Source organism: Malaclemys terrapin, chromosome 5 (assembly GCF_027887155.1).
Source record: "Malaclemys terrapin pileata isolate rMalTer1 chromosome 5, rMalTer1.hap1, whole genome shotgun sequence".
NCBI lineage: Eukaryota > Metazoa > Chordata > Testudines > Emydidae > Malaclemys > Malaclemys terrapin.
Window position 1 is genome coordinate 62476963 of NC_071509.1, and position 17349 is coordinate 62494311.

General features: G+C 42.2%; 1 protein-coding gene across 6 annotated transcripts in view; it reads left to right on the forward strand.

Annotated features, from left to right (window-relative positions):
• Positions 1-17349, forward strand: part of ACSL1 (acyl-CoA synthetase long chain family member 1) — a 77293-nt gene that overhangs the window by 43340 nt on the left and 16604 nt on the right. For 5 of the 6 annotated variants that reach the window (XM_054031136.1, XM_054031132.1, XM_054031130.1 and 2 more), the window contains exons 4-11: positions 370-434; positions 1305-1406; positions 6221-6320; positions 6488-6666; positions 11313-11345; positions 11522-11573; positions 12304-12377; positions 14387-14464. In XM_054031136.1, coding sequence (XP_053887111.1) covers positions 370-434; positions 1305-1406; positions 6221-6320; positions 6488-6666; positions 11313-11345; positions 11522-11573; positions 12304-12377; positions 14387-14464 — 683 coding nt within the window. Of the gene's footprint in view, positions 1-369; positions 435-1304; positions 1407-6220; positions 6321-6487; positions 6667-11312; positions 11346-11521; positions 11574-12303; positions 12378-14386; positions 14465-14514; positions 14593-17349 lie in introns of all 6 variants that reach the window. The other variant, XM_054031131.1, reaches the window with a different exon arrangement.

Here is a 17349-nt window from a genome sequence, read left to right on the forward strand (position 1 = left end):
ATGTTATCCTGTTCGGTAGACAAATAATGCTCTAGCATAGGAGGAGGGCAAAGGTAATGTTTCAGAACTCTGGAAAGCAAAACCAACTGGAGATCTGATGTGAACCAGGGCAGTGCAAGAAAAGCCCAACCTAGGGTGCATTCTGTTCAGTGTACGCTGACCAAACCAAAACAAATGTGAGTTTGGCTTCTATAGGTGGCCTGTGGTCTAGTTCCCAGTGGACAGTAGTCTCTTAAAACCTAATCCTGACCGGGGACTAGCTGAACTGAACAGCTAAGGTATCAAATAATTGAAAGGGAGAGAACAGAGTTATAGCCTGAACAAAACTGGAATAACTGCCACATGATTTTTTTTCCCCCTCCCTCCAAGATAATGGTCCCTGTTTGGGTGTTAGAAAACCAGATCAGCCATATGAATGGATCTCTTATAAAGAGGTAAGCAGCCACTCTAGTTCTCTATCTTAAAACAAGTTGGTTTTTCCTCCCTAGTATGACTGTTGGTCTAATACCAATGATGTATGAAATCTTTTAACTCTGCAGCTGTTTCAAGTAGTATCTCAAATTCATGCTGCCCTGACCCCACAAAAATATTGCAAGGAGATAATTTCTAGCAATGCCATTCTAAGAAGGCCCTGCATTCTAGGGACAAGAGCGAATATAAAAAGGGAAATGGAGTGAAAAGCATTTCACAGGAGTGTGCATTTTAGGACTATAAATCTGAGTATGAACAGTCCCAGATACTGTGTATTTTTTTTTTGGGGGGGGGGGGGGTGTCTCAAACAACTCCACAACCTTTCAGATCCCATCTTAAGTTAATCACTTCAAGACTGTTCCTGAGAGCTCTATTCCATAGCTCTGACCCATTCAAAAGGAAGCATCTTCCAGATGCTGCTTAGACAGCCTCTTTACCAGTCCATCTAGCTCAGTGGTTTTCAACCAATTTACCATTGTAAGCCACATATGCAGCTCTGTTGTGTGGATGTGGCCCACACAATATATACTACCTGTATGGCCCTGAGGATGTCACAGGCTTCAGTCATATCAACCTGAGAGCCCTCAAGAATAGTGTCTTGAAGGGATTAACTGTAAACCACTATACTATGCTCTACAGTCCAACTGGAGTAGATTGACTGATGGCTATTGTAATGCGTCTCATTTAAGTCATGGAAACAGCCAAAAATAAAAAGGCCCAGTAGACTCTCTCCTTCCTGCACTTTAAATCCCAATACCCAGTGTAAGATCAACAGATTGAGATGTGGTGTACTGAGGAGTTTGCTGTTAACCTTAGTTGACTTTCTGTTTCAGGTCTCAGAGAGAGCAGAGTATGTGGGTTCAGCACTACTTCACAGAGGCTACAAGCCAGCTCCAGACCAGTACATAGGAATCTTTGCACAAAACAGACCAGAGGTAACTATCTGAAGGATATGCTAGGGACAAAGTTTAAACTTAAAATAAACATTCAAGTTCTGAAATTATTGGACAGTGTACCAGTTTCCTAGTAAGAGATGCATTTGGGGGTAGAGAGGTACTATCATGTAGGCCTACAATTATACATGTGGCAGTTATAACTCGGAAACCAAGCTTGGCATCTAGTGTATAGTAGTTATTGCTTCCTTGTGACAGACCCATTGGCACAGACTCTTACCAGAGCCACATCTAGAAGGAAGGGGTAATTACAAAAGATGTAGGGAATCCCAGGGGACCTAACTCACCTCCCCCTTTTTCCTAAACACTCTGGACTTCAGAGAGGAGACTTATCCCTCATGTCAGCAAAGTTTGCTAGTTTGTTGCCCTCTAAAACTTGGGTATCTCATTTTGACACTGGATTAATATTTAAAATGCTTAGAAATCTGTCTAGTATGGTGCATATAAAACTATAAGCTGTACTTGTGCTTGCTAGTGTCTTGAAACTGATTTTAGCAATTCATGCTGCAATACCGTGGATTACAACCTTACCAAATGCCTGCCACTTCTGTGTAGAATCTGCTCTATTCTATTAAATGCAGTGTCTTGGACCTTACCTTCAAGTGAGCTGGAAGTGAGCCCCCAATCCTTTTTCCAAAGGATAGTATGTTCAACTGGCAGATATGGTATGAAGGTTTCAAGACTTCTAAACATGGAACACTTCTAGTGTCTTTCAGACAATATTTAAGGCTGTTTAAAACTTGGGGAATGCTTTTTTTCTCCTCTTCTTCTCTCTTCCCCCCCCCCCGTGCTTTCCTGTAGACTTTATGGATGTCCACACAGCCACAATTTCACCCCCTAGGACTAAGGAAAAAGTCTAGGACATCTCCCACCTAATAAAACAAGATTAATAGGAAAAAGCATAAGATGTTTAAAATGATAGGTTTCCACAAACTCATTGGCTCTAGTCTTCTGGATTCTCCTAGAATAGGAGATGGAATGGCAGAGAAGAAGCCAGAATGGTGGTCTCTTGGTATAGTGCTTCTCACTAGCAGACCTTCTTTGGGTATAGGTGAAGAATGGTCAAAAACTGGGGTACCCTTGCAGTATGACTACTTCTACTCAAGGGGATTAGTCAGTGTATGTCTACTTGAGCTACAGCTGCACTGTTTGCAGTATAGATGTACCCAAGCTAGCCTTTAGCTCAGGGGTGGGCAAACTATGGCCTGTGGGCTGGATCCAGCCTGCAGGATTGCCACCCCTGTGGTGTTGCGGGCCCCGCACCACTCCCGGAAGCAGCCAGCACTATGTCCCTGCAGGCAAGGGCTCCGTCCACTGCTCTCGCCTGCAGACGCTGCCCCTCACAGTTCCTATTGGCTGGGAATGGGGAACTGCAGCCAATGGGAGCTTTGGGGGAGGTACCCACAGGGGAGGGCAGCACGTGGAGCCTCTGATCCGCTGCATCCGCCCGCCCCCTGGGGCCACAGGGACGTGGTGCCAGCCAGTTCTGGGAGAGGCGCAGGGCCTGGGCAGGCAGGGAGCCTGTCTTAACCCCACTGTGCGCCGCTGCCACCCCAGAGCTGCTCCAGGTAATCAGTGTCAGGCCAGAGCCAGCGCCTCTGGACCTCTCCTGCACCCCAACCCCCTGCTCTGAGCCCACACCCTTTCCCATGCCCCAAACCCTTCCCCTGAGCCCCTTACTGCACACTGCACCCCCTCCCACACCCTGCAGACCCTCTGCACCCCAACCCCCTGCCCCAGCCCTACATTGATGGCCCTGCATTCCATTTCCCCATCTAGATGTAGTTCTCAGGCCAAAAAGTTTGCCATCCCCTGCTTTAGCTAGCTGGGGTACCGGAGCAGTAAATGAAGATGGCTGTACCAGCCAAAGGCTTCTGAGCCTTACCCCTCTCTTTTTATGGCATATAAATTACACTTCTCTGCCTTTTAGTACCTCCTGATGTCATTGGACAAGTCCAGATGCAAGGCCTACCTTGGAGCCATATAACTTGGTCCCTGAGAGGGGGTGTGTGGTTTTGTTTGTTAAATTAGGTCATCAGTGAGATGGAAAAGCTTCACTTAAGCCAGCAATTTTAAATATTGGTATCTTCTAAATCACACAGTTCCCTGAAACCTCCCCCCATCCAATTTTTAGGGAGCTGGTATGGCCTTTGAGTCAAATGTCCTCAAAACATTACCAGTTTATGGGAATACGCAATATAAAACCCCTAATAAATAACTAGAGGGAAAAACCCTTGCTCAAACTGAGTGTATTCCCAGTGAATGATTTTTTTACTATAGATTTCATCTCTGCTGCTTCTCTGTTAACTTAGAAACAGATGTTTTTATGCTTGCAAACTACTGTAATCTTCCTATTTTTGCAACTTTATTGTCACAGTTTTCAGAGTATAAATTTTCTCTTGATAGAAATTTAAAGCTTACCAAGTTGAAATCTTTTGAAATATAACACTTCAGCTTGTATGGACATATAGACAAAATATCCTCCTCATGTTCAGAGAAAAGAACTGGTGTCAGGACTCAAGGTTATAATTGAAGATCCATCTGTAACTCTAGGGTGTGATGGGGAAACTTTCTCCACCATTATCTGTCTGTAACACAAAGGTGCTTGAATTCTGCTAGTGCAGGAGTATTTGGTACAGTGGATTTCAAGGTGTTATTGCAACAGGAAGCTGGTAACCTAGCAACTAAAATGGAGGCTACTTTCAGAAAAGTTTAAACAGTGGGTATAAAAGGGGTTGTAATACTCAGTCCAAAAATATCCGGGTACCGTTATCAAGATGGCTTGATAGTCTTACAAGCCAATCTAGCAAGCAGGCCTGAACACTGTCTCTACTGTGTGAGCAACTTGGGGGTCAACTGTCATGAGTCATTATACTGAACTTTACAAAAAGCACACTTTTGGAACATGAGCATGGAAAGATGATACAGCTTACTTATAACATGCACTCCTTCCAAAAAAAAAAAAAAATTGTCATGTTTGGTGGCTGATTCAGCCTGGAAATGTATACCTCTACCTCAATAGAACGCTGTCCTCTGGACCCAAAAAAATCTTACTGCGTTATAGGTGAAACCACGTTATATCGAACTTGCTTTGATCCGCGGGAGTGCGCAGGCCCCCCCCCCCCGAGCACTGCTTTACTGCAGTATATCAGAATTCATGTTATATCGGGTCACGTTATATCTGGGTAGAGGTGTACCATTAGTATAGGAAACTTAAAGCTTTCCTAGACCAGGTTAACAAACATAACAGAGGCTTGAGATTTAGCAACCTTGGTAGCATATTTAATACTGAACAAAATGTTAGGGGATTAACCAATTTAATGTTACACAAACATAGTACCTCTTGTTCAGGCAATGAAGTAACTGGCTAACTTCCTCTGAAAACACTTTTTTCCCCAATATTTTTGCTCTAGTAAAAGCTTAGAGAGCCTTTTAGGATTATGGATCCAGTTTCAGATTTTAAAAATGTCGTCTGCTTTCACCACTAACTGGAATTGGTGAACATTACAGATGTTGAAAAATACTCAGTCCTACAATATTGTAGAATTTGTGACAAAACTCAAAGTACCAGGAAGGAAGACTTGAATTGTCTGTTTCTAGGCACACAGAAAAGCCAGGGAGACTTTCATCTCATGGTAGTCACAAATCCTAGAATTTGGCATAGCTACATGGGTATTGCATATAGACTGGTTCTCTTTCGTGAACAACTTTCACTGTCCTGTTTTTTAGACATCCTCTGAATGCATGACTGCCTTGTACAAGGATGCTTTAGGATCTAACCTGCCTAAATTACTTGGCGTAAGGTTGTAATAGCTATTGTGCTTGCTGAGATGTAACAAATTATCCAGTGAACTATTCCCATTTCAACTTGCAGTTGTCTGAGTACCTGTGGAGAGCTCCTCACCAAGCAGAGGGCATATATCTAGCTCAGCATATATTACAGAATGGCTCCTTACTAACTAGAGATTTTTCTGCCCATTTGGACTTTTACTTATGGAAGTGGGGGGAGGAGTGGGGTGTGTGTGTGTGTGATATCTCAATCTCCAAAGTAGTAGACCCCTTCTTTTCAAGAGGGAAAGGTGACCATATGGCATTTGGATTATTAGTTTTGTCTGAAGTGTACCACCAGCTATAGACTGGCTTGCATCAGTTTACCAAACCTATTCAAGGCTCCTGCATATTTAGCCACTATCAGACTGCACCAACTTGCACTGAATGACAAGCACTGACACTTGAAGCACTTCAGTGATGGCTCATACAGAGGGTTGCTGTGCCAGGGATTGAAGTTAATCTAATAAAAGCACTGAATGAGTAGAAATCCCTGTGCTCCCACCTATAAAGCACACTCCCGCCGAACAGGTAGAATCAAAAGGAAGAAACTGGAGGGAGACAAGAATAGAATGGGTGCATGTAGGGTATGTAGGAGAAGCTAGCTAGTAGAAACGGACTTGGGGTGTGTGTGTGTGTTTGTTCTCCTCTCGGAGGGGCGAGACTAATTCGTGTGTGTGTTTGTGGGAGAGGGGTTTGTCCAGAACTAGCATCTGCTCCCATATAACTGAGAACTACTGGTAGGCCAGCTTACTTGTTAGTATCTCTGAAAACTAACCACCTATACTATGCACTCCTGGGTAAACAAATGACCATTAAAAGAACAAGCAACTCTTGTTGGGCAAATCTCCAAACATTGAAGATTTCCTTATTGGAATGCTAACATCAGGTTCCTTCATTTCAGGAGTCTTAGCACTCTGTTTTGGACTAGTAAACTCGTATTGACTTGTGCTTTTCTTTCTTCACAGTGGGTTCTTATTGAACAGGGATGTTACACCTACTCCATGGTGGTGGTGCCACTTTATGATACGCTGGGAGCTGACGCAATCAGTTATATTGTGAACAAAGGTATGATTCTTTCAGTAGTTCAGTAGCTAAACATCAGATGACAGGCTTGACTGGTAAAAATGATTGTTGCCTTTATTCAAAATAACCCTCTGATATTAGACCTGATCCAGACAGGTTTATAATTAGATAAGTCAAACTTTTACTAATAGCACTCTTCTCCTAATTAGCTGATGTAGGACTGGTTTTCTGTGACAAATCGGACAAGGCCAAGCTGCTGCTGGATAATGTGGAAAGGGGAGAAACTCCAGTCCTCAACACCATTGTTATCATGGAATCCTTTGATAGTGATCTCTTAGAACGTGGGAAGAAGTGTGGGGTTGAAATTCTCAGCCTGAGAGAATTGGAGGTAAGCACTGAAGTCTTCCCCTACTTCCATGTACAACTATGGGAATAGAGGAGATACTGGGTGGAAACAGTAAAGTGCCCTGGAGAGTTGGGGAGTCAGCAGAGTAATTCATCCTGTACAGATGGCTGGTTACAAAATCTTGATCTTTCTTCAAGAGAGTGAAGGGTAAAGGTTTGACTTCTATTTACACAAGACATCCTTTTTAGAAAGTAAATAATTCGCTAGTGTTTCACAGTGGTTAAATGAGTCTACGAAATATTTTCCAAGGTGAATACAAAAATTAGTGAAATTGGTTCAGGGCGACACTAAAACCTAAATCTTACCATTAATATTTACATCTAGAGGAGCTGTCTGAACAATTCTGCTACCCCTTTATCTTAGTCCTATTTCATAAAGTACCAGCTGCAATAAAACTCAGATGGTGGGTTTATACACAGAATAACTACTTGTATTGATCTTGTTCAGTGCACATAGTCAGGGACACCGAGTCCCTGACTAAATTTGGTACTCAAACACCAACACTGTGCCATCTTCTAGTTGGAACCTTAAATTAAGGCTTACGGCCTCTGCTAGTAAATGGACAAGGTACAGCTGTCTTGCACGTCTCCTGGGGTCAAGAAAATCTAGTACAGTCTCATTCTGAGGAATGCTAGTATGGGGAGGGAGGAGCAGGTGTTTGTAGATTCATCTGTTTAGTAGTTCTGAATCTAAGGCAATGGTGAATAAAAACAAATTGCCTACTACAGAGGGAATGGGAGGGAGTGTCAGAGTTTCTAAACTTTTTCTGCAGCTTAGCACAACTGAACTTGGTTCAGTGACTTGGAAACTTAACATGAAGCTGTCTTGCTGGATTTTATACCACTTATACTGGCCCCACAAAACAATGGCAATGGCCTGAAGTAGAACTCTGGCCTTCTAGGAGTACCATCATCTGGAAGTCCATAAAATATTCAAAAGGTATATACCATTCTTCTGCTTCAGGCTGCCATAATGAGCTTTGATTGAGGCAGTATAACTTCAAAGTACAGAATTGGGGGATAGGCTTGCAGTTTGCATCCTTCAACCAAAAAATGTCAGGGCTCATAGGCTCACTTGTGACACTTCAATTGAATAGACCATCTAGTCAGTAAAATGGACAGTTTTCAGATGTGGAATTTGAGAGAAGTGGCACATCTTTCCATGTAAAGCTATATAATTTTAAATTTAACCAGGCTTCGACTGGGAAATTGGTGAACACAAGACTCACTGATATCTAACTCCCAAGTGATATGTTTGATCCCCTTGTTCCTCACTAACTGAGGTACACTCCTGAATTTCACTGAACCAAAATCTTTGCTGCAGTTAGACTGCTGGGAAAAAGCATTCTCCTTTTGGTGAAGGTGTACAGATAACAAAACAGTGGAGGTCATTACCAAGGAACAGCTACTTGCATGTGTGTTTGGAGGTGAGGGGGTAAAACTTTTTTTCTTGCTTCAGTATAGTGAACTTTCATGACATCAATAATATTGCAAAACACCTAGTTCTTAGTGGTGAAACTGGTATAATTCTGAGAAGGTTTGAACTAGACTTGTCCAAAACCCAAAGAATAACCTGGGTTACTAAAGCCAGCCCTCTTGCTTAAGGGCTAGTGCAATTCCAGTGCTTTAAAAGTAATTTTATTTAAAGAGTGGATTGTTGGTGGCTTGTAACACTCAGGCTTTCATAAAAGCAGCTTATTCTAACTATCCGAGGGCAGTAGCTCCTAGATTGCCTTTCTGTTAATTTTTTTCCTCCTCCAAGTGATGATTCGCTCCCATTTGTCCCCAGTGGGAGCTGCTGGGTCCTGAGTGCTTATTTAATAATAAAAAAAGTGGCCCACAACTTGAAGTGCACAATACCTTGGTAGCTAAAGTCTGACCTGCATTTGTCCAGTTAATGGGAAAATATTCAGTCCTCACTGCACATAAGATGAGTATTAGAATGTATCTATTGAGACTTAACCCTAAAGAGTATACAATACAATCAACATAGTCTCCTGGATCTTACCATGAATAAGTAATAGAATGCCACTAGAAGTTTAGTACTACATCTGGCAGCAGTGCCCTCATCCAATCCAGTCTTGCAAATGTGGCATAGTTGCCTGTCCATCACATCTTTTTCTTAAGATGTGATTTTAACATGGTCACAAATGATATGCCATGGAAATGTTAAGTGCATTTTCCCAATGCATTAAGTCTTTATTAAAACAAAAAACCCTTGACCTAAACAGCCTAAAATCTTTTTTTTTAAAAAAAGCAAAACAGTGAAGAGACTAAGGCTATGTACGCTACACTTTTTAACAATAAGCACCGGTGTTGACAGTGGTTGTTGTTGGCTCTCCTGCTGACAAAACTACTGCCCCTTGTTGGGGTGGTTTTATTTTTTGGCAGGAGAGCTCTTGCTCTCACTCGCCTACAAAGAGCAGCTATGCTGCATGCCTTGCAGTGGCAAGGTTTTATCGCCACAAGTATGCTTCTGTAAACTGTGCAGTGTAGACATAGCCTAAGCCTTTAATTCAGAGTGGGGACAGTCACAAGGAAATGTTCAGTGCTTAGTTTCTTATACCTTGAGGTAAAGACCAATGGCCAACAAGGGTCAGGCTAGAGACTCTTGCCTATATGCTCGGGGTATTACTGATCGCCATATTTGGGGTCGGGAAGGAATTTTCCTCCAGGGTAGATTGGCTGAGCCTCTGGAGGTTTTTCGCCTTCCTCCGCAGCATGGGGCAGGGATCACTAGCAGGAGGGTCTCAGCCGATTGAAGTCACTAAAACACAGGATTGGGGACTTCAACGGTAGAGTCCAGGGAAGGGTCTTGCGGCCTGCAGCATGCAGGGGGTCAGACCAGATGATCATAATGGTCCCTTCTGACCTTAATGTCTATGAGACCATGGTAAAACTGACGCACAGAATTATTTCAGGTTTAAGACTGTTAATCTTGACAAATTGAAATGTTGATTTATATGGGTTCTTTAACGACTGTCATTCCTAATTAGGATTAAAAACATTTAGTCTTGAAACCTTTAAGATCATTAACACTGAAATTTCATACTCAAATATGCTTGGCTTTTAGCCATTACCTCTACTACTGGTCAGAAGGGAAAACTTCAGGCTCTACTTAGCTTTTTCTAGATGTTGGAACGTTTGTCGGCCTCTTTAGCCACAAGGTCAGACAAATCTCAAATGACGAGGCCACAATCAAAATAGGGGATGCAGATTCTAAGCCCTACTCTGTTCCCATTGTGGTGCAAAGTGAGCAGAAACCACCTGCGAGCTCCCTTCCTAAACTCTGGAGTAGGGAGCATAGGAGATGGAGAAGAGTGGCTGGAGTGTGCTCTAGCTGTCAGCTAGTGTAAATTGGAACAGACCCCAAGCTGTTGTAATCTGAGCTATAGCTGAGAATCCAGGAGCTGCACCCACCCCACCCCACCCCCTGGTTGCAATGAAGCTTCCTCTGCTTGAAGCTCCCCTAATGTACAGCTCCTATCCTGCTCTCCCTGAAATTCCCACAGCCTGGTGATTAATGAAGCAACTGGAGTTTCTCTGCTCCATTACAGTGTTGGCAGGGAAGGAATGGCAGCTGGTAAGTGCTTTTGGCACTTGTGTAGGGAAACAGTGGGAGGCAGCTAGGGAGAAGGTGCTCCCCACCTTCTTGTAATGACAGGCTGTTCCAAACATTGACATTCAAAAGTCACAGGGGAGCATATTTCTAATTCATAAACAATAGTCCCTTCAACAGTAACTCTAAGTCCACAGCATGGGCACCATCATGCTAGAATAATGGACTTGTCTTCAAGGTGGCATTGGCATGATATTGGACGCTAAAGTCGTCTGACATCTGACGGTAGCACAACAATTAAAAAGTTAGTGCCCCATCTGCATTGATGAAGCATGTGAAACAAGGAGTCTGTTTTCAAAACAAAGTGCAGAATGAATGTCAAGTATCGGGGTAGCCGTGTTAGTCTGTATCTACAAAAACAACAAGGAGTCTGGTGGCACCTTAAAGACTAACAGATTTATTTGGGCATAAGCTTTCGTGAGTAAAAACCTCACTTCTTCGGATGCCGAAAGCTTATGCCCAAATAAATCTGTTAGTCTTTAAGGTGCCACCAGACTCCTTGTTTTTGCAGAATGAATGGTGGCTTTAAAAGTAAAGACTGTCATAATCTGGGACCAATGCTAAAAGGTACTTTCTCTTGAAAATATCAACAATGGCTTCTGTTACATTAAAGGTTGACCATGGTGAATACACCTATGCCATGGTCCACTAGATTAGAATAGGAGTGTGAACTGGTTGCTATCACACTGAGAATTTAGGTGACATGCCTATCTCCTCTGCCACAAATAAATTGGAAACTATGCTTAATCTTATTCCACAGATCATGGGTTACTTATCACTTCATAAATAAAACACTAGATTTACTGCTATGTTTTTGAAGGGGCATTGTCAGCTCACTGTTTGCATGTATGCTGTACAAGCATATGGCACTTAAAAGTTCTGTTAAAATTTTATTCCTTTATGATCAAAAGTAACCAGCTTGGTATCTAAATGACAAAGGTTGTTATGAAAGGGAAATATATTAAAGCAAATGTGGTTATCCTACTCATGTCTGTCTCCTAAATTTTTAGGAGGTGGGGAGAGCTCACAGACACAAACCTGTGGTAAGTATCAAACTACCAAAAAGAGAACTGATCTGTACTAGTTATAATTTCAGTCTTTAGATCAAACTAAGGCACCAATGTGTCATCTTCTGTAGCTCAAAGTAAAATTGGTACTTTGATTTTGTCCTGCAAAATCTCTTTATACTGAATTGGCTTAATTTTTTTATTTTTAAAAGCCTCCAAATCCAGAAGATCTAGCAGTCATCTGTTTCACCAGTGGAACTACAGGTACACTTAATTATGCTGGACTTTCTATATTCTACTTTTATGGACAAAGATCATTCGGAAGGCTCCTTACCAGGTGCTCAATGTTTCTCCTGCTGCTTCAGCATTTCACCTGTTACAGCAGAAAGTAGTAGATGGGAAAACTTGTTTTAAAACTTTCTGGGTTAGCCAATGGGAAATTGAAGTGCTTGACACACAATTCCTGGAGCCTAAAATGCACTTTCAGAAGAGAGGTATCAGGATTGGCTTGCTGCTAACACAGGGTGAAGAGCTCTGTAGCTCAAAAGCTTGTCTCCTTCAACAGAATACCTCACCCCCCTCCTTTTTTCTCAAAAACAATGAGACTTGTATTAAAATTTGTAGGATTGAATTTAGAAGTTGACTTCAGTGTTAAACTTTTGTCAAATTCTTTCCAAAATCCCTTCCTTCTGAGGATATTTAGCTTCCAAACATGGAAGATATTAAAGGCCTTCTATCTGTCTTTATTCCTCAAAACCATTTGAACAGAACAGGTGCTGTCTAACTTTGCAAACCTGTTAGCAATTTCTATCCCTTCATTAAGTTTTACTTAGTTCATACAATTAGCCTTTGTTTTAAGTGCTGTGCATCTATCCATTAAAGCCCTTTCTAGACTTCCCTAGAGGTAAGTGATAAAATGAATATTCTCTCCACTTGATATTTTCATGTGTATAAGCCCTTCACTGTTGGATTTTAATGTTTATTTCCTCTTTAGGAAACCCCAAAGGAGCTATGATTACTCATCAAAATATAGTGAGCAATGCTTCAGCTTTTGTGAAAGCTACAGAGGTAAACTTAAAGGCTAAGTCATTCAAAGTTTTCCAGACTCTTAGGGCTAAGCCCATAAGAAGGAAAGCCTTTTCAGAAAATGGTATTGAAAATATCTAACACACTATTTCACTAAGTTCTTTAGGCTCCTAAAGTCTGTCTGATACTACTTGAACCCATCTTATCAAAACTTCACCAGTATAAGACAGCTGTCCTGAAATTGGCAACTCAACACACTGAATTCCTGGAAACATTTGCTAATTGCTCTCCCATCCCCCAAAACCTTAAAATAAAATATCAAATCAGTCTCTATTGCTTAATCCATTGGTCTGTGGTTGATTTGGCAGCTTGCTATTTAGTGACTTCCAAGGCAAGAGATTGGTAAAGCTGCAAGATTTAGACTCAGTCCAAAAATCTGGTAGCATAAATTTTTCTCATGTTGTTCCCTCTGACAGATGGGTTCCCCACACCTACACTGATCTGTGTAGAAATTTATTGCAGTGACCTTAAACTAGTGTCAAGGTGAAGCAAAGTCCTTCTAGGCATCTTGAAGCTAATTATACTAAGTCTGGGGTAATAGTGCAAGTTGAACAATTGACAATACCCTGAACTTCCCCATCTGAAGACTTGTCTCCATTTACAAAAATGACAGCTCCAGCTAAACACATGCAAGCTAATTCCAGTTCAAACTCTTTCCTAAAGTAGAGGTGAGGGTAATGCTTTTTAGCTATTTGAGATGTAGCCTAGGCTCCTACCCTCTTTTTAGTAAAGACAAATCCTGAAAAGGGGTCAGATGAGGTGGTTTCCCATATTCCTTTAATCTCTGCTGCTCTCTTGCAATATAACAGGCTGTAAAACTAATTCCATTAAATTATATAGTATGTTTTTCCACTGGTGCTCTAGAGCAGATCATAAAATAGCTTTCTCTAATTTTCCAAGTCCAATTTGGAGACTACTTTGCCTCTGGCCCATTGAGTTAGAAACAGGATGGCTAAAATTATTTTAGGGTCCATTCCCTTGGAGAAGCAAGTGTATGAGCCTGCAAGAAGCATAACTGTTCATACTTGCTGTTGGGTGCAGATCTTTGGTTTAGGGTTCAGACTGACTAAAGCCTATTTACTCCGTGGTTCTCAATCCAGGGGTCAGTGTACCCCAGGGGTATGCGGAGGTCTACCGGGGGTACTCAACTCATCTAGATCAGTGTTTCTCAACCTGGGGATTGTGACCCTAGGTGGGGTGGGGTTGCCTGACAGGTTTAGGAGGCTACAAGTGCAGGTCTGGCATTAGGGGATGCAAGAATGGCAATTGCACAGGGCCCCATGCTATAGTGGGCCCTGTGAAGCTAAGTTACATGCTTCAGACAAGGCTTGCATGTGGAAAAACAGGCTCAAGTATTGCACTGAAATTGAAATATATTGTACTTTGATTTTATAATTGTATGGTAAAAATGAAAAACATTTTCAATAATGTGCTGACACACTTGTGTATGATTTTTGTAAGCAAGTAGTTTTAGTGAGGTGAAACTTGGGGTACATAAGATGGGTACAGTAGTCTGGAAAGGTTGAGAACCACTGCTTACTGTGCTTTAGCTAGCTATTAGTCTGTTTATCCCACTCAGAAGTTTCTGCCCAATCTACCATAAGTACACTAACAATGTCTCTTCCTACCCATGGCACACGGCTTTAATCTGGTTCTTTTCAACATGTACATCTTCTGAGCACTTGACTACTCTTAATTGTCCCAAAAGTGACTTCCTCTATCCTTGTAGGATAAGAAATGACTGCTGTACACATCACAACACTAACATCCAAAAAATCTCCTCAACTCTAACACTCAGCCCTATGCTATTTTGGACTTTCTTTGGTCAAAGTATGTAAAAGCCAAGCATACCTTTTACTAATGAAATAAATTTGGAATCTGGGGTGTGCCCTAGAGTTGAGAAGTGTTGCAATAAGCCTTTGTGCTACAAATTGTAATTACTGTGAAGATTTAAGTTGATCTCTCTATCCTGCTTGGCATTTCCCTCACAGAAAGCAATCATTCCTGGTACAGAAGATGTTCTGATCTCATTCTTGCCCCTGGCCCATATGTTTGAAAGAATTGTGGAGGTAGGAATCTGCATGTACTACATTATTTCGAAATCTCACTTTTTTTACAGAGTGCATGTGTCTTGAACCCCAGTGACACACACATTTCCTTTTTGCCTCTTGCACACATGTTTGAAAGACTAGTCCAGGTAAGTGTCCGAAGGAAACAAATTGTTGTCCAGATAATGTGAATATTGGGCATTTAATTTCCCCGTTAACTATGAGCTTTAGCTTTACTGAAAAGTAGGTAGTTCCATGAATAAGTTTATTAAGAACTATATAATGGAGCACTAAATCTTCTTTCAAAATACTTACACTGGCCACGACTTTCTCTAACACAACCATTAAGGCTTTTCCCTTGGTTATTTAGTTGCAATATTAACTCAAAAGGTCTTAATATTTAGAGTGCAAAAGGCTGGGAGTGCTGCTGCTATGATTGGAGTGGGGAGAAGAGTTCTCAAAGGTGGAATTGAGGGTGGGTGGAACTGATTCACTATGAAGAGGCTATTGCCACTGTAAAATTGACTAGTGGTTCTTGAAACTCAAGTCTACCAACACTTATATTCTCATCACTTAAAGTGTAGCAGCCACCTTGCTAGAGCAAACTATCTCTGAACTGGTTGTCTCTGTAGTACATTGGCTTTCTCCTAGTTCAGCAATCTGTAGTGGCTTCAAAATACTCATGATTTCGCAAGACGTAAGCGGCTAACCAGACAGATAGGAAGTTGTGATGTAAACAGATCTTTTGCAGGATAAAAACCTGCACTTGAGTGTTATGTAGTCCAGGTATTTGTAAGAAACCTAGAGTACTCTGCTTTAAAGCAATCTTGACAGACACATTGATTGCTCATTAAGTTACTTCTAAATACATTCAAAGTAATGGCTTTGAGTTTCTAGCTCTCTTCCTTTTGTCTAAGGGCTTGTCTATACTTACGCGCTGGTTCGGCGGCAGGCAATCTAACTTCTGGGTTCGATTTATCACGTCTTGTCTGGACACGATAAATCGAACCCAGAAGCGCTCGCCGTCGACTTGGTAATCTTGCTCGGCGAGAGGAGTACGCGGAGTCGACGGGGGAGCCTGCCTGCCACGTCTGGACCACGGTAAGTTTGAACTAAGGTACGTCGACTTCAGCTATGTTCTTCACGTAGCTGAAGTTGCATACCTTAGTTTGAATTGGGGGGGTTAGTGTAGACCAGGCCTAAGGAAACATAATTTGGAGCTTAGAAATTTTGTAATTCAGATCTGTAACCCAAATTTCACAGGGGTGGGAGGCAATTGGGTTTCTACTTAGACCATGCATCCAACATCTCTAGATTGAAACCTAGTCTACCTCCCAATTTCAGATATAGGAAAGGTTAACTGTGGTGCTGTCAGTGTACTTATTTGACTCCACTACTTCAGTAGTTGGAAAGCTTTTCCAGAATGAGGTCACTGTTACCACCTCCAGTCATAAGCTACATAAACTGCCTGTGCAGCCATTCATCACAACTGAATCTTGTGCTAGGGGGAAATGCAGACTTTCATTTGTTCCTGCCAGTGTTGGAGTCAAATGTTGGTTACACATGTGGCAGCTCCTTGAGCTACCACTTGACTAATAGTAGCCCTGTTATAGCACACCACTCTGAATGATTAATGAAATCATGAGAAGGTATAATTCTAGGCAAAACAGCTGCTCTTGGCCCAACAGTCTTTAAAATCCTTTGCTTACTTGGCTGGGGGCAGCAAGTGGGAAAAGTTATGGGGAAAAAATATCATGCCATCCATTGCAGGTATATCACCTGAAATAAGTTGAATAGGTAAGCAAATGACAAGACAAATTAGCTATGCTAATATACTATAATCACTGTGGTATGTGGTAGTAATACTTGTAACATTTGCTCGCTTCAGGATGGTGTAGGGAATGAGTAAAAGATTGAGTGGCCTCTAAAAGAAGCCACTGTGAAGTAAGAAACATAAGCAGATGGCTTGCGAAAAGATAGAGAACATACGTTTGCCAGTTTGTTCTAAGACTTAAGCTGGATAAAATGTGCAGCAGCCATCAGGAGAGCTACAGTCTTAATCTCAAGAGCTTCCTCCTTCCCCTGGCAGCCTGCTTCTCCCTGTCCTCTCCTTCCTTAAATCACAGGGTACTACTCCTAACTGGACCCTGACAGCTAGCAGCAGACTCTTGCTGCTGAGTATGCAGCAACTTGGCTGTTAGCTATCCAGTAGAACTAGCATATCCTTCTTGGAGAAGCTGGTCCAGTGTGGGAAGGATTTTGGCAGCAGAGAGGCAGTGGGACTCTGCATTTGGGGTAGGGTACAGAGGACTTAATGAGGGAAAACAAGAGGGCTTTCAGTTACTGGTGAGGAGAGACCTCCCCCCTCCCCCTGAGGTGAACTGATATTTCTGATAAACAGGATTGCCTTGTTCTTGGCATCTGTGTCAGTGCTCAGTCCATATTGAAAAGCTAGTCTTGTAAATCCCAGTAGACTCTAGCTACTGCAGACCAATGAACTTTGGCAGGCTGAGTGCACTGACACCATATGCAGGTGGTTGGTGACTCTGCCTGAACTGATGTGCAGGGGAAGAATGTGCTATATAGTAGCAGAACGTGGGTGTGTGGGGGAGGGACATTGAGCCTATATTGTGGGAGAAGACGACAAAGCCAAATCTGAGGACAAGGAAAGAAAAGCGTAGAGAATCTCCCAAGAGAAGGTACAGAGAACAGCAAGAATCAGTAGGGAGATCATTTCAGGGGGGTGGAGGGGAGACCTACAGATACAAGATAAACTATAACAAGGGGTTGAGATTAGAGAGGGAAAACCGAGGGTTCAGTGTAGTCTTCCTATTCCCTTCCCTGTCTTAGCCCAAAAGAGGGGGAGTGAACTTGCCTTTCTCAAGGAGGGGGAAGGGGAAGTAGGC